The following is a 12,981-nucleotide window of genomic DNA, read 5'->3' as shown; positions in this document are numbered from 1 at the left end:
GTTGTTCAGTGGTTTTCAGTCGTGTCCAACTTCATGAAGCTATTTGGGGTTTTCTTGTCGAGGATGCTGGAATGTTTGCCTTTCCTTCTCCAGCTCATTTTACAGATGAGGAAACTGAGGCCAACAAGGTGAAGTGACTTGCCCAGAGTCACACAGCTAGTCAGTGTCTGAGGCCACATTTGAACTCAGGCAGGTGAGTCTTCCAGACTCCAGTCCCAGTTGCTCTGCCCGCTGCAGCCCCTAGCTGTCCTGCTCTCGTAGTAGATTTAATGAAATCAGAATTTATCTCGCCACAAATAATTTTTGGTGTACATTTCTGATAACTCACTACAAAGGGCTCTCATTGTTTGTCTTTTCCTTTTGTCTTTCTTCAAAAACACATGTCAAACCAAGTACTCTTTGTGTCATTGGAGATTTTGCCATGTTGACCTGAATAGTTTTTCCCTGAAAATAAGGCAGCATCCTTATAACTTAGTCAAAAGGAAAAATGTAGAAATATGTTGGAAAAATGATCTCGATGATAGGCTGCTGTGGTTTCATACGAGCCAGGTCTGAGAGCGGAGGGCTGTCCTATTTCAGATTGCTATGTTGTGTATTTGGCACAGTCAGTTTTGACTAAGAAATCTTAAGGCAAGATCTCCTTGCCTTTCATTCTTCCTCTTTTCAAAGCAGATATTTTAAAATAGTTTATGCAATTATTAAATTGAATTTGCCAGTATAGGTTATATTTCTCTTAAAATTTGACTGGAATTAGATTAGAATCCTTTCATAGCTGGAGTTTTTAGCCACTTTCAGCTTTGGAATATGAGTATCTTTATACTTGGTATTTAGAAAGAGTCATTTAAAGTGTTTTGTTTTATTTTTTCAACTGCCTTTAAAAAGTCACTCTTTGCCTTACCAAGTTCAACGTGAGTCATTAGCCTGCTTTATCTGGATCGTAGCTGAGTAGCAGCAGCACACACAAAAAAAGGACAACTGGGTAGTGTTGATTTATCTCCTATTTTAACATGGAAGGAGTTGGTTGGAAAGATGAAGAACTAAGCTTGGAGAAAAAGCATCCCAGGGACATAGCCACGTCTGATTCTATCTACTAACCATGCGAAAGGACATTCTGAACATTACCACTTAAAACTAACTTTTCTTTTCAAGGGTTCCTGAAATTGTGCCCGCTGACTCCAGGCCCACCTTGACCCCACAGCATAAAGCATGCTGTGATGTCACAGCTACCATAGAACTCCAGTGTAAGGTTGAGCTGGCCCACGTGGGCACAGGTAAGTCCTAGATTTTTTTTACCATTTGGCATTCTTTTCAAAGTTAGTTACCATGACAATTTTCTGCCATAAAGGAAAAACAAAAGAACCCACAAAACTTTGAAAATTGTGCCATATATGGGGGAAAAAATGTGTTACCTTAAAACACCTGTGAGCCAGCTCCATGTTCTACGGAGTTCCATAGTAGCTGTGGGCTGAGTGGAGTCTTCTGTCAGTGTGACTTCTGACCTCAAGAGGATCAACATGACTGGGAGATAAGGCCTAGTTTATAGACCAGTCGAGCACAAGGCGCTTTCTTGTTCATCTGTGCTAAAAGGTCATCATGTCAAGTGGGCAAAATCTGTAGTTTCTAATAATAGAGCTTTTAAATGTATCCTTATTTTACTCATAATGATGGTTTTTTTCGGTTATGTAAATGCTGAAAAATTTCTCCAGTTAACATGGGTTAATAATGCTGCTTGGTTCACACGTTGTAGTATATATACATTTAAATCCCAAAAGTTATCAATCATGCTTCGGGCCGCTTTTATATGGCCTGTTTATTTGCCTGAGATTTCAGATTGCTTTTAATTATGTTTTTTTCCCCTCACGTATTCTCCCAGTTATCCTTTGGAGGTAGGTAGGTAGGGGAAGGTGTGCGTAACAGAAATTTCAGTATCTCTGTTAAAATTTCAAAATATGGAAGTTTTTTAAGAAAGAAGAAAAGCCTCAGGTATTTTTTGGATTGAATTTAAGGTTTTGGTGACCTAGGAAACATATATGGGCCATTTTTTACTCTCTCTTACCGTAACTTTTCAGTGTCTTTTGAGTACCATTTTTTTTTTTTGAAAGTAGTCCTTAAAAAAAAAAAATTATGCTTGTCTGTGAGATTCTGTGACCTGATTAGAAATGGCCTTTTGGTATAGAAATGGAAAATATTATTGGTGTTTGGAGGAGCATTGCAAGACCATCTTATAATCAGTGTAATTTTTTTTCCCCCAGAAACTAGGAAGCGGCTAGGCTAACATAATGGAATATAGTATTTAAAAATTAGGAAGAAAATGTCTAAAGTTTTTCAAACTCTAGTAAGTAGCCTGATTGTCTAATACACAAAATGTGCCTAGACCTTCTGCATTGGTTCTACTAGGACTTGACCTTGTTGATGAACTGTAGGCTGAATTTTGACTGATTGTTCATTGACTTAGTGTGTAATTATAGATAACACTAAAACAGATAGCCGGTAATGTAAAAAATAATTTGTTTGGCTTTGGAATTTATTTTTGTGGCTTCATATGTTATTTTTGTTTGTTGTATCTCTTGTTCCGGAGGTGTGGTAAAATCATAAATGCATCTAAAGACCTGACTCAGGTGCTTTAGCTTCACTATTCTGCTCACCCTCCTCATTTTTCACCTCCCGTGCTTTTCATGTTGTTTGATAATGGACAGGGTCCTCCACCATACTGGTGCACAACGTTGGTGAGAGCCGCAGAGACTGGACTTGGCTCTTTTGCTGTTGTTTTACTCCCTGGCTCCTTTCCCATTAAAATAGACAAACAGCTGGTTTATCACTAGTAAAACAGGGTGGGAATATGTAAGCCAGGATCCTAAAACCATATTTATCATCCTGTTGTGCCCATAGGCCTTTTTTTATTTGTATTTTTTGATGGGGGGGTGGAATTTCATTTTTGTGTGTGTGTACACGGTCATCCGTAGGTAAGTCTTTGAAGTAAGTTTGTAGATGTGAAAGCCAAAATGAGATTCTTCTAAGTTATTGAAAGCTTAGTTACTAAGTGAGAAATAGTAAAGGTATCTCTTAGGACCTGACTGACGGCGATCAACAACAGAAACAACCCCCATGACAAACCAAAAACACCCGAGGAAGAGATCCACCAGGGAAGGGAAGTGGGTGAGGAGAAACAGCAGTTCTCTGACTTTCTGCCCTGGGTTGTCTGGTGGCCTTTTACCTCTGAGGAGACAGTAGTCATATCATGTGTTTTGTTCTTCTTTGGAGGGGAGTGGGGATTTGCAAGATCTTTGAGCTTTCCTGTTGTTTCCTGAAGTGTGCTTAATATTTCCCAAGTAGGAGGAGGCAGGCTGCTAAGTCTAATGAAGCTAAAATGAAGAACTATAATCTAGGTATAATACAGTAAAACTATTAATTTGGAATTAATCAGAAGTAATCACTGTTAGCTGGAGTTTGATTTTTCATTGTGCAAAAAGGTCTAAGGAAATAATATTAAAGAGGAGGTAGTAGTGATGACTTTTGGGACTGTAGCGGCGGTGGTGTGATATTTAGACTACTTCAAAAATTCAACAAATATTTTAAGCATCTTCCCAGGATAGCGTACAGTCATGAGACTTGGAGTTATTCACATGAAACAAGCTATAGCCCAGACCTTCAAAGAGCTAGTCAGCAGCGCTCTTAAAAAAACAATGTTAGCACTGAGGTACAAACTTTTTTTTTTTTTGCTTTTTGGCAAGGCAATTGCGGTTAAGTGACTTGCCCAAGGTCACACAGCTAGTACATGTGTCAGGTGTCTGAGGCTGCTTTGAACTCAGGTCCTCCTGACTCCAGGTCCGGTGCTCTACTCACTGCATCACCTAGCTGCCCCTTGAGGTACAAACTTGCTGTGCTAATGAAATTCTCAACAATTTCTTAAGCAAATTCAGGAGGACTCCTGGAGTTCTTCAGGGACTTGAAAGTAATAAAACTGAGTTTTTAAAAAATTAAGTAAATTTTTCCACTAAAGGCATATTTTATACTTTCTCTATTCGAGGAGTTCTTAACCTGAAGCCTGAGAACTTGTTTTTAAAAAATATTTTGATAGCTGTTTCATTGTAATTGGTTTCCTTTGTAATCCCATGCACTTTATCTTATGCGTTTTAAAACATAGTTCTGAGAAGGGGCCACAGATATCACCAGATTGCCAGAGAAATCCATGATCAAAAAAAAAAAGTTAAGAATCTCAGTGTCTCTGCCTTCTTCCTGTATTACAAATAAGATATTTCAGTAAGATTTGAGACCCTAGCTTTTGGAGCAGAAGGGGACATTGATGATAGTCTAGTATATTGTCTTCCTTTTACAGGGAAGGTATTTACTAAAATACCTTTTTAAATTTTATTTAAAATACCGGTTTTAGAATCATTTGTTACACTATTGGGGCTCTTAACTTTTGTCATGTTGTGGACCCCTTGGACAGTCTGGTGAAGCCTGTGGATCCCTTCTCAGAATCGTGGTGTTTTTTTTTTTTTTTTTTTGGTTTTTGGCAGGGTAATTGGGGTTAAGTGACTTGCCCAAGGTCACACAGCTAGCACGTGTCACGTGTCTGAGGCAGGATTCGAACTCAGGTCCTCCTGACTCCAGGGCCAGTGCTCTATTCACTGCGCCACCTAGCTGCCCCAGAATCATGTTTTTTAATGTAGAACATAAATACATAGGATGACAAAGGAAACTGATTATATTGAAATATAATAGAAATGGAAAATAGAAGAAAAATAGAAAAAACAAAGTGTTTATGGACCCTAGGTTAAGAACTCCTAGTTTAAAGACACAATCTTATTAATAATCATCTGAGAAGTAGGACATATTGATAGAGCTCTGGACTTTGAATGAGGAAAACCTGAGTTCAAATCCTGCCTTTTCCTTGTCTGTGAAATGGGTTTAATATAGTACCTTTCTCCCCAGAGGTACTGGAAGGCTCCAATGAAGTAATTGATATAAATCTATGAGTGTTATATAAGGGTTAATCATCATTGCTGTAGCAGTGATCAGATGTACTTATAATTAGGTACATGGAAGATTGGGACATGACACTGATCTAGTCCGAAAGTAAAAACCAACCAACCAACCCCAACCCACATTGTGGGTGGGTTCATCAGCCTAGACTATGGAGAGAGAGCTCCCTTGTGAAAATGTGGGTGTTTGGCATTTCGTAGCATTTAAAACATACACACATACACGCTGTAGGGCAAAGCTTAAGAAAAATAAAAGTATTATATTGGCTTTTCGAGTATTTTGTTCAAAGAATTGGGGAAAATTGTTGCATTATGTCCCTAGTAAGCGGTCTTTGATATATTTCTAGTTGGTCATTACAGATGTTTTCCTGGATAGATTTAAAGAATGATGCACTTGGCACAGTGCCTGACGCAGTCAACATTTAATAAACATCTGTTGATTGATCATCTGTCCATTCTGTATTAACTGTGTTGGGGGGAAAAAAGCAAAAATAAAAAATAAAGAAAATGAAAATGAAAAATGTATGCTTCAATCTGCATTCAGAGTTGACCCGTTCTTTCTCTGGAGGTGGATAACATTTTCCATCATGGGTTGTTTGAAATTGTCTTGATCAGTGTTGCTAAGTCTTTCACAGTTAATCATAATTATAATATTGCTGTTACTATGTACAGTGTTCTGGTTCTGCTTACTTCATTTTGCATCAGTTCATATAAGTCTTCCCATGTTTTTCTGAAACCATCTCCCTTGTCATTTCTTTTAGTACATTAGTATTCTATCACAATCATACACCACAGCTTGTTCAGCCATTCCCCAATTAATGGACATCTCTTCAGTGTCTAATTCTTTGCCAATGTAACCCTGTTCTTTCATCATTTTGGGATAGAGACCTAGTTAGTAGTGAGTGTTATTGCTAGGGCATAGTTCCAACTTGTTCTCTAGAATGGTTGTTCACAACTCCACCAACAGTGCATTAATGTAACTATTTTTCCCACATCTCTAGCATTTATCATTTTCCTTTTCTGTCATGTTAGTCAGTTTGATAGGTGTGAGGTGGTACTGCAGAGTTGTTTTAATTTGAATTTCTAGAGCTTTTTCTCATGTGACTATTAATAGCTTTGATTTCTTCTTTTGAAAACTAAATGTTTATATCCTTTGACCATATATCAATTGGGAAATGGCTCTTATTTTTATAAATTTTACTCAGTTCTCTATATTCGAGAAATGAGGACTTTATTAAAGAAACTTACTGTAAAAATTTTCTCCCTGGTTTCTTGCTTTCTTTTCAATTTTGGCTTGCATTGGTTTTGTTTGTATAAAACCTTTAATTTCGTGTTGTCAGCATTGTCCGTTTTTCTTTCTGTGATCCTCTCTTATTTCTTGTTTGGTCCTAAACTATTCCATTATTTGTCCACAGATTTGTCAGGTAACTTTTTCCATGCTCCCCTAATTTACTTAGGAGATCACCCTTTATGTCTAAATTATTTATCCACTTTGACCTTGTTTTGCTAGACAGTATCGATCAGGTGATTATTGATGATGTGCAAAGCTCAGTTGAAGAAGCTGGAGTAGAGAAGATGCAGGGAGGACATGATGATAGGAGCTCTTCCAAGTCTTAGAAGTTCTGTCATGTAATGGAGGGATTAGACTCGTTCTGTTGGGTCTCCCAGGAGAGAACCAGCAACGATGGTGAAAAATTAGAGAGAGGCCATTTTAGGCTTTTTTCTTGCCAGTGAAAATACTTATTAAGGTCTGTTCCAAATTGGAATGGACTCCATGGAGCTCCCTTGTTGGCTTATGTTCTGGTGGGGATTATTTTGTGTATGGGTTGGATTAGGATGGTCGCTGAGTCCTGTGATTCTCTCTTTCTAGCTGGTACTTTGTAGACCTTAGTTAATGCCACGAACATCATTTTATATCAATTTGAAGTTAACCCATAGCTTTCTTCTGTGTGGTGAATAGTGAACAGCGTCTATGCGTAACAAGTGAATATTGATTCTGATAGTCATGGCAGGCAGACACCAGGAGGATTGGAGGCTATACACTCAGTGTCTCGCTCCCATGCCTCCCCCTTCCCCAGTTGTAACATGTTTTCCTTTGATATCTGAAGCAAAAATTCACAAGTAATACTTGTCTTAGACAAGAACAAAACAAAAAACCAACCCCAAACAAAAACAACTTCAGACCAGCAGACAGACTGAGGTCGGCATTTGTTTTGACCCAGCTTTAAAAGTGAAATGTCAAGACAGTGGCAACATTTTTTAAGCGTGAAGCAAACCTTCTTCCATATCAGTGACTTGGATCAATGATTTCACTGGTTGCTTGGCCAAACTGCACTCGGATCTTTCCTCTGCAGGCCTCATAGTGTTGGTTCCCTGCACCACCAGCCCTGCTCTGGCAGCCACTGTGACCTTGTACAGTCGCTTACTCAAGCCACGTTTGTTAAGTGCTGACTGTGTGACTGGCCGTAGGCAGGTAAAGTACAGTGCCTGCTTTTGAGAAGTCCTGTTCTGGCAGTATGTTAGATACGTGTAATCTTGCCAGAGCTTAGAGTCAGCCCTAACTGGGTAAGGTAAGTACGTAACCGGAAAATCTGGCTTTTAGAGATTCCTCCCTGGTTTTATTCTTACCTCCATTTATCTTTTACTCCTTATGAATATAACTGATGGCTTAAACCAGAGTCCATAGGAGACGGGGGGAGAAACTTAATGTTGAAATAAATGATACAGAATCATGACTTCTTAAAAAATAGAATTAATCAGGTTTCTATTTTGTTGCTTTTTTTAGGAGTCGTAGAGGGTGATTTAGCTGCTATAGAAGCATATAAGTCATCAGGTGGAGATATTGCACGACAGCTTACTGCTGATGAAGTCCGTTTACTGAATCGCCCATCTGCCTTTGATGTTGGGTACACTCTGGTACATCTGGCAATACGTTTTCAGAGACAGGATATGCTAGCAATATTGCTTACAGAGGTAAGTAGAAACTTTGATATTTGGGGTTTGTATTCTTTGTATACCAGAATCTTCAAAGAATTAAAGTTACAAGTGACCCAAAGAGTAGCCTATAGACAGTGGTGGTTGCAAGTAGGTGGCACCATTTTTCAAATGCTGACCCCCCTGTTCACAGGAAATGAAGTCAGGGCTGGATCTTCTTGGATTAGATGTATAATTGGAATCAGAAAGAGTGGATCGGGATCATGGACCTGTCATATGGCCAGAAGGTGAAGGCTAACAGAACTCTAGCCTGATCGCAGCAGTGTTCCATGAAACGTAAAAGACATAGAGGAAGGAAGGTGCTGAGCAAGTTGGGTACTAGGGCACCTTGGTAGAATCTTTAGAGAGAACATAGATCTGGCATGTCGTCTCTGTCAGCAAGCATTTCATTAAGCACCTAGTGTGTACCACACTCTGTGCTACAAAGCCAGAAATTTGCCACCAAAGAACTCAATCTGATGGAGAGGCAACATGAAAAGAACTGTACAAACACAGTATCCATGAGACTAGTTCTAAGTAATTTAGAAGGAAGGGACTAACCTGATGAGCCCTTGGGTTAAGGTTTCTTGTGGAAGGTGGGATTTTTATCTGAGACTTGCAGGAAGCCAGAGAAGCTTGAAGGTGGAGATATGGGGGGTAGAGGCATGGAAGGATAGGGACAGACAGCGGAAATGCCTAGAGTTGGGAGATGGAAGGTCTTGTGTGAGGATGAGCAAGGACACCATTGAAGTTGGATTGTAGGGTAGCTGCTGAAGGGGGAATAAAGCATGAGAACACAGCACAGGGAGGAGCAGACCAGGCTGGGAAGGGCTTTAAAAGCCAAACAGGAGGGGTCCTGGAGGTGATGGGGAGCCACTGAGGTTTATTGAGTTGGGGGGTGGGAGTTGCATGATCAGACTTGCACTTTAGCACAAACTGGAGTGGAGAGATGTGGGGCAGGCTCTTGCAATAGTTGAGGTGTGAGGTGATGGGGGCCTGCACCAGGATGGTGACAGTGTCAGATGAGAGAAGGCAGGGCAGGGGTGTATATAGAAGTGAAATTGATAGGCCTTGGATCTGGGCAGTGAGAGAATGAGGGGGCCAGGATAACTCCTAGGTTGGGAGCCTGAGCCCCTGGGAGGAGTATGTGGCCTGTGATAGCAACAGGGAAGTTGAGAACCTGGAAGGGTTTGGTGGGGAATGATGATTCTTTTGGTTTTGAACATGCTGAGTTGAAGCTGTCAGTGGGACATCCAGTTTGAGATGTCCACTAGGCAGTGGGAGATGCAAGGCTGGAGCTTAGGGTTGGGCAGACAGTTCTGAGAATCATCAGCTCAGCACAGAGATGGTAACTGAGTCTGTGGGAGCTAAGGAGATCTTCAGGTGAAGTTGTATAGAGGGAGAAGAGAAGGCCCTTGACAGAACCTTGAGGGACACCCACAGTTATAGGGAGCAGTCTGTGAGAGGATCTGCCAAAGGAGACAGGAGTGGTAAGATACCTAGGAGGAGAACCGGTGGGGAGTAGAGTCATGAAACCTTAATAAAGAGAGAGTGTCGAGGAGAAGAGGGCCCTCAGCTACATCAGAGGCTGCCAAGAGGCCCAGAAGGATGAGGATGGAGAAGGGGCCTGCGGAGGTTGTGGGCTATCACCATGGTGATCCTGCCGTAGGTGATCTCATCAATGAAGTACCAACGCAGACATTCTTGAGCGCAGTTTTAGGCACGATTATAGGACAGCTCTTAGTTTAGGTTCTGTAATCAGCTTCTCCAGACTCATCTTTATACTGATCCTCTTCCATTTGTCACCAAACTACATGTCCTAGCATTAAAATAGAGAGAGAGAGAGGCAGACAGACCGACCAACCGACTGACCGACCTCAGCTCTCTTATGCACCGCTTGCTAGCGGTGGGACGGCGTCTTGGGGCAGTATAAGTGCCGGCTGTGGGCAGCTCCCCATGCATGTGAGGGGATTTATGGAAGGGAGAGCTAGAAAGGGACCCAAGAGGCCATAGCATCCAGCCTCATTTTACACCTGAAACCTTTGAGGCCTAGAGCAGAGACTTAAGTGCAGAGATTGTAAGGGGCAGACGTGGGATTTGAACCTTTTTCAGCACATTTTTCAACCATACTATGATGCCTCAAAACATGGTCCTTACTGTCATTGAGAAGATACTTGACCTCTGAATTCCTCTTCTGTAAACATGGGATCAGTTTGTATTCTCTTCCTCAGAGAGTCGTTGTGAGGGAAGACATTTCTAAAGCTCAGAGTGCTATATCGATGTGAAGTTACTGTTATAAGAGGCTGCAGCAGTGTGTAATATTTAGAGAAACAGTCTCTTTATAGGAGCTCATTAGTCTTGGGTAATCACAGTTCTTTTAATACTGGTCTGAAACCAGGGCATGGCATTCTCTCTCTTTCTTTCCCTAAATATATATTTATACATTTGTGTATTATGTGTGTTTTAATACATGTACATGTATGTGTGTATGTATATTTTAAACACCAGTAGTCTTCCTGTCATAATAGGACTTCAAGCCATGGAATGGCAGAGTCTTCAAGAGTTAAAGTTGAGGATTGCCACAAGGACAGCGAAGAGCCTAAATAAGCAATCAGTAAATGTTTATTAAGTTCCGGGCACTGTACTAAGCACTGGAGATGCAAAAGAAGCCAAAGATCACCCCTACCCTCAAGGAGCTTATGGTCATGTCATTGTTGTTCGGTCATGTCCAGCTCTTTGTGACCCTGTTTGGGGTTTTCTTGCAGAGGTACTAGAGTGGTTTGCCATTTCCTTCTCCAGCTCATTTTATAGATGATGAAATTGGGGCAAACAGAGTTAAGTGACTTGGCCAGGGTCACACAGCTAGCGGATGCCTGAGGTGGGATTTGAACCAGTGAAGATGAATGATTCCAAGCCCATCGCTCTATCCTCTGTGCCACCTAGCTTCCGGGGGAGACTACGTACAAACACATATATACAAAGCAAGCTATATACAGAATAAACAGGAAATACTTAACAGAGGGAAGGCACTGAAATTGAGGGTTTGGGGAAGGCTTCTGAAAGAAGATGGGATTTTAGTTGGGACTTTAGTTGGGACTTAAAGGAAGCCAGGAAGCAGAGAGGAGGAGGGAGAATTCCAGGCATGGAGGACAGCGGGAGAGAATGTGTAGAGCTGAGAGATGGAGCGTCTCATTCCTGGAACAGCCAGGAGGCCGGTGTCACTGAATCAGATAACATCAGTTGGTCAGTTCAGGCTGCAGTCCTTTGTTCACAAGGAATCGCACAGCAAAAGTCACATAGGAAGACAATCCGTGTATCCTGTCCTCTGCCCCCCTCCCCTAAAAAAAGTAGACAGGCCCATCTTGTATTGAGTGAGGGATAGTCGAGGATCTCAGAGTTTGGCTGGCATGGCTCAGTGCCCCCCAGCTGCTAGTTCTTCCTTCTGAGATGTCTCTGCATCTTTCTTGTAGGTCCCTAATTACTTCTGTGCTGTCTTATACTTATATGTGAGCTCCCTGAGAGCAAGGGACTCTTGGTTTGGTTCTGTGTCCCTCCTGCTTGGCCTAGTGTCTGGCACTCTTGTTGAAGCCATCACAGCTCTGCTGCAGTATTGCAGAAAAACCCCAGGGCCAGAAAACCCTTGTGTTCCTCTGGACATTGTCCAGCAGGTTCTCCAATCAGGTCTTTATGGATAATTTTTTTCAGTGACAGTAAGTACTCATTACTGGATAATCAATTAATCTACAGAATTGTGTCTATCCTAAAGAAAGTAGCGCGCCCTAGCTTTTCCTAGAGCACAGATGGTTTAAAATACAATCTCTGGCACATTTTTTCAGGAATGAATTCCTAGTATGCAGTGGGGGGGAGGGGGCGGGGAAGAAGAGGGGAGGGTTGGTCAAATCTTATTTTCCCATTATTTTGCATTGTGAAAGTGGAAAAAGATGGATTGCTTTGGAAAAATGGAGGAGTTGGAGCCATGTTGGAAAAGGGAGGGAGGAGGATGGAGGAGGAGGGAGGAAGAGGAGGGGCTTGGATCAGTTCAGCCAGCCTCATTTCATGTGGCTGTCATTCACAAGGAAATAGGTGAGGCCCTGGCAGAAAGAAAAGGAGCCTTCTTTGCCCCAGATGTGTGGGGCTGGGGAGGATGGGAGGATCCCTAGCATCTCTGTGGTGCTTTAAGGTCTGCGGTTGTACCTTCTGTGATCCGCATAGCGACTCTAGATGGGGAGGGCACGTAGCAGTAGCGCCCAGTGCCTGTGATGTGCCAGGCACAGCACTTGACAAATGTTACCTCCTTGGATCTTCACAACAACTCTGGGAGGTAGGTGGCATCACTGTGACCATTTTAGTTGAGGATGCAAAGGTTTCAGGCCCAGTGTGCTCTCTTCTGTACCAAATACTTAACGAGACTGTTAAAAGGGTGCTCACAAAAATTCACAAGAAGTCTTGACGTGTTGTATATTAAGAGAGGCAGCTGGGGGGCTCAGTGGCTAGAGTGCTGGGCTTGGATTCAGGAAGATCTGAGTTCAAATCCAGCCTCAGACACCGACCAGCTGTGTGATCCTGGGCAAGTCACTTAACCTCTGCAGGTCACTCCGGTATCTTCTCCAAGAAAAGCCCAAGGACTATATGGTCCCCAGTGTCATGAAGGAGTTGGATACGACTGAATAGTTATATATTAAGAGGATGATATTGTGAGTTGGGTATTCTTTCACAGCCGCATGACAAACTCAGTAGATTGTCTTCAGGAGGTGCTGTGGACCAAAGTTCCATCTCCCTGCAGCCCACACGGCCCTCATCTTTGGGAGTCAGGCAGCAGATGGCCAGCCCAGCCTTAGGCTCAGCCCTGACGTTTCTCCACCTTGGAAGGACCTATGAAAGCTTGGCATTCAGCAGGCACTGCTTTGGAGAACTGCCGCCCTGCCATTCACAATAAAGCCTGAAAAGAGGACTTGAGTAGAGAAGAGAACAGATAACTTCTGGAAAGATTACAGAATCCCATTTATTTATTTGTTTTCAAAGC

The 12,981-nt window shown here is 42.0% G+C and overlaps 1 protein-coding gene across 1 annotated transcript in view; it reads left to right on the top strand.

The window, feature by feature from the left end:
• The window catches only part of ZRANB1 (zinc finger RANBP2-type containing 1), a 79,755-nt gene that overhangs the window by 46,768 nt on the left and 20,006 nt on the right, over positions 1 to 12,981 (top strand). The window contains exon 3 of the mRNA XM_036734598.1: positions 7,771 to 7,958. Coding sequence (XP_036590493.1) covers positions 7,771 to 7,958 — 188 coding nt within the window. The remainder of the gene's footprint in view (positions 1 to 7,770; positions 7,959 to 12,981) is intronic.

The sequence above is a fragment of the Trichosurus vulpecula genome, chromosome 8 (assembly GCF_011100635.1).
Source record: "Trichosurus vulpecula isolate mTriVul1 chromosome 8, mTriVul1.pri, whole genome shotgun sequence".
Lineage (NCBI taxonomy): Eukaryota > Metazoa > Chordata > Mammalia > Diprotodontia > Phalangeridae > Trichosurus > Trichosurus vulpecula.
This window is presented reverse-complemented; position numbering and strand designations above follow the sequence as displayed.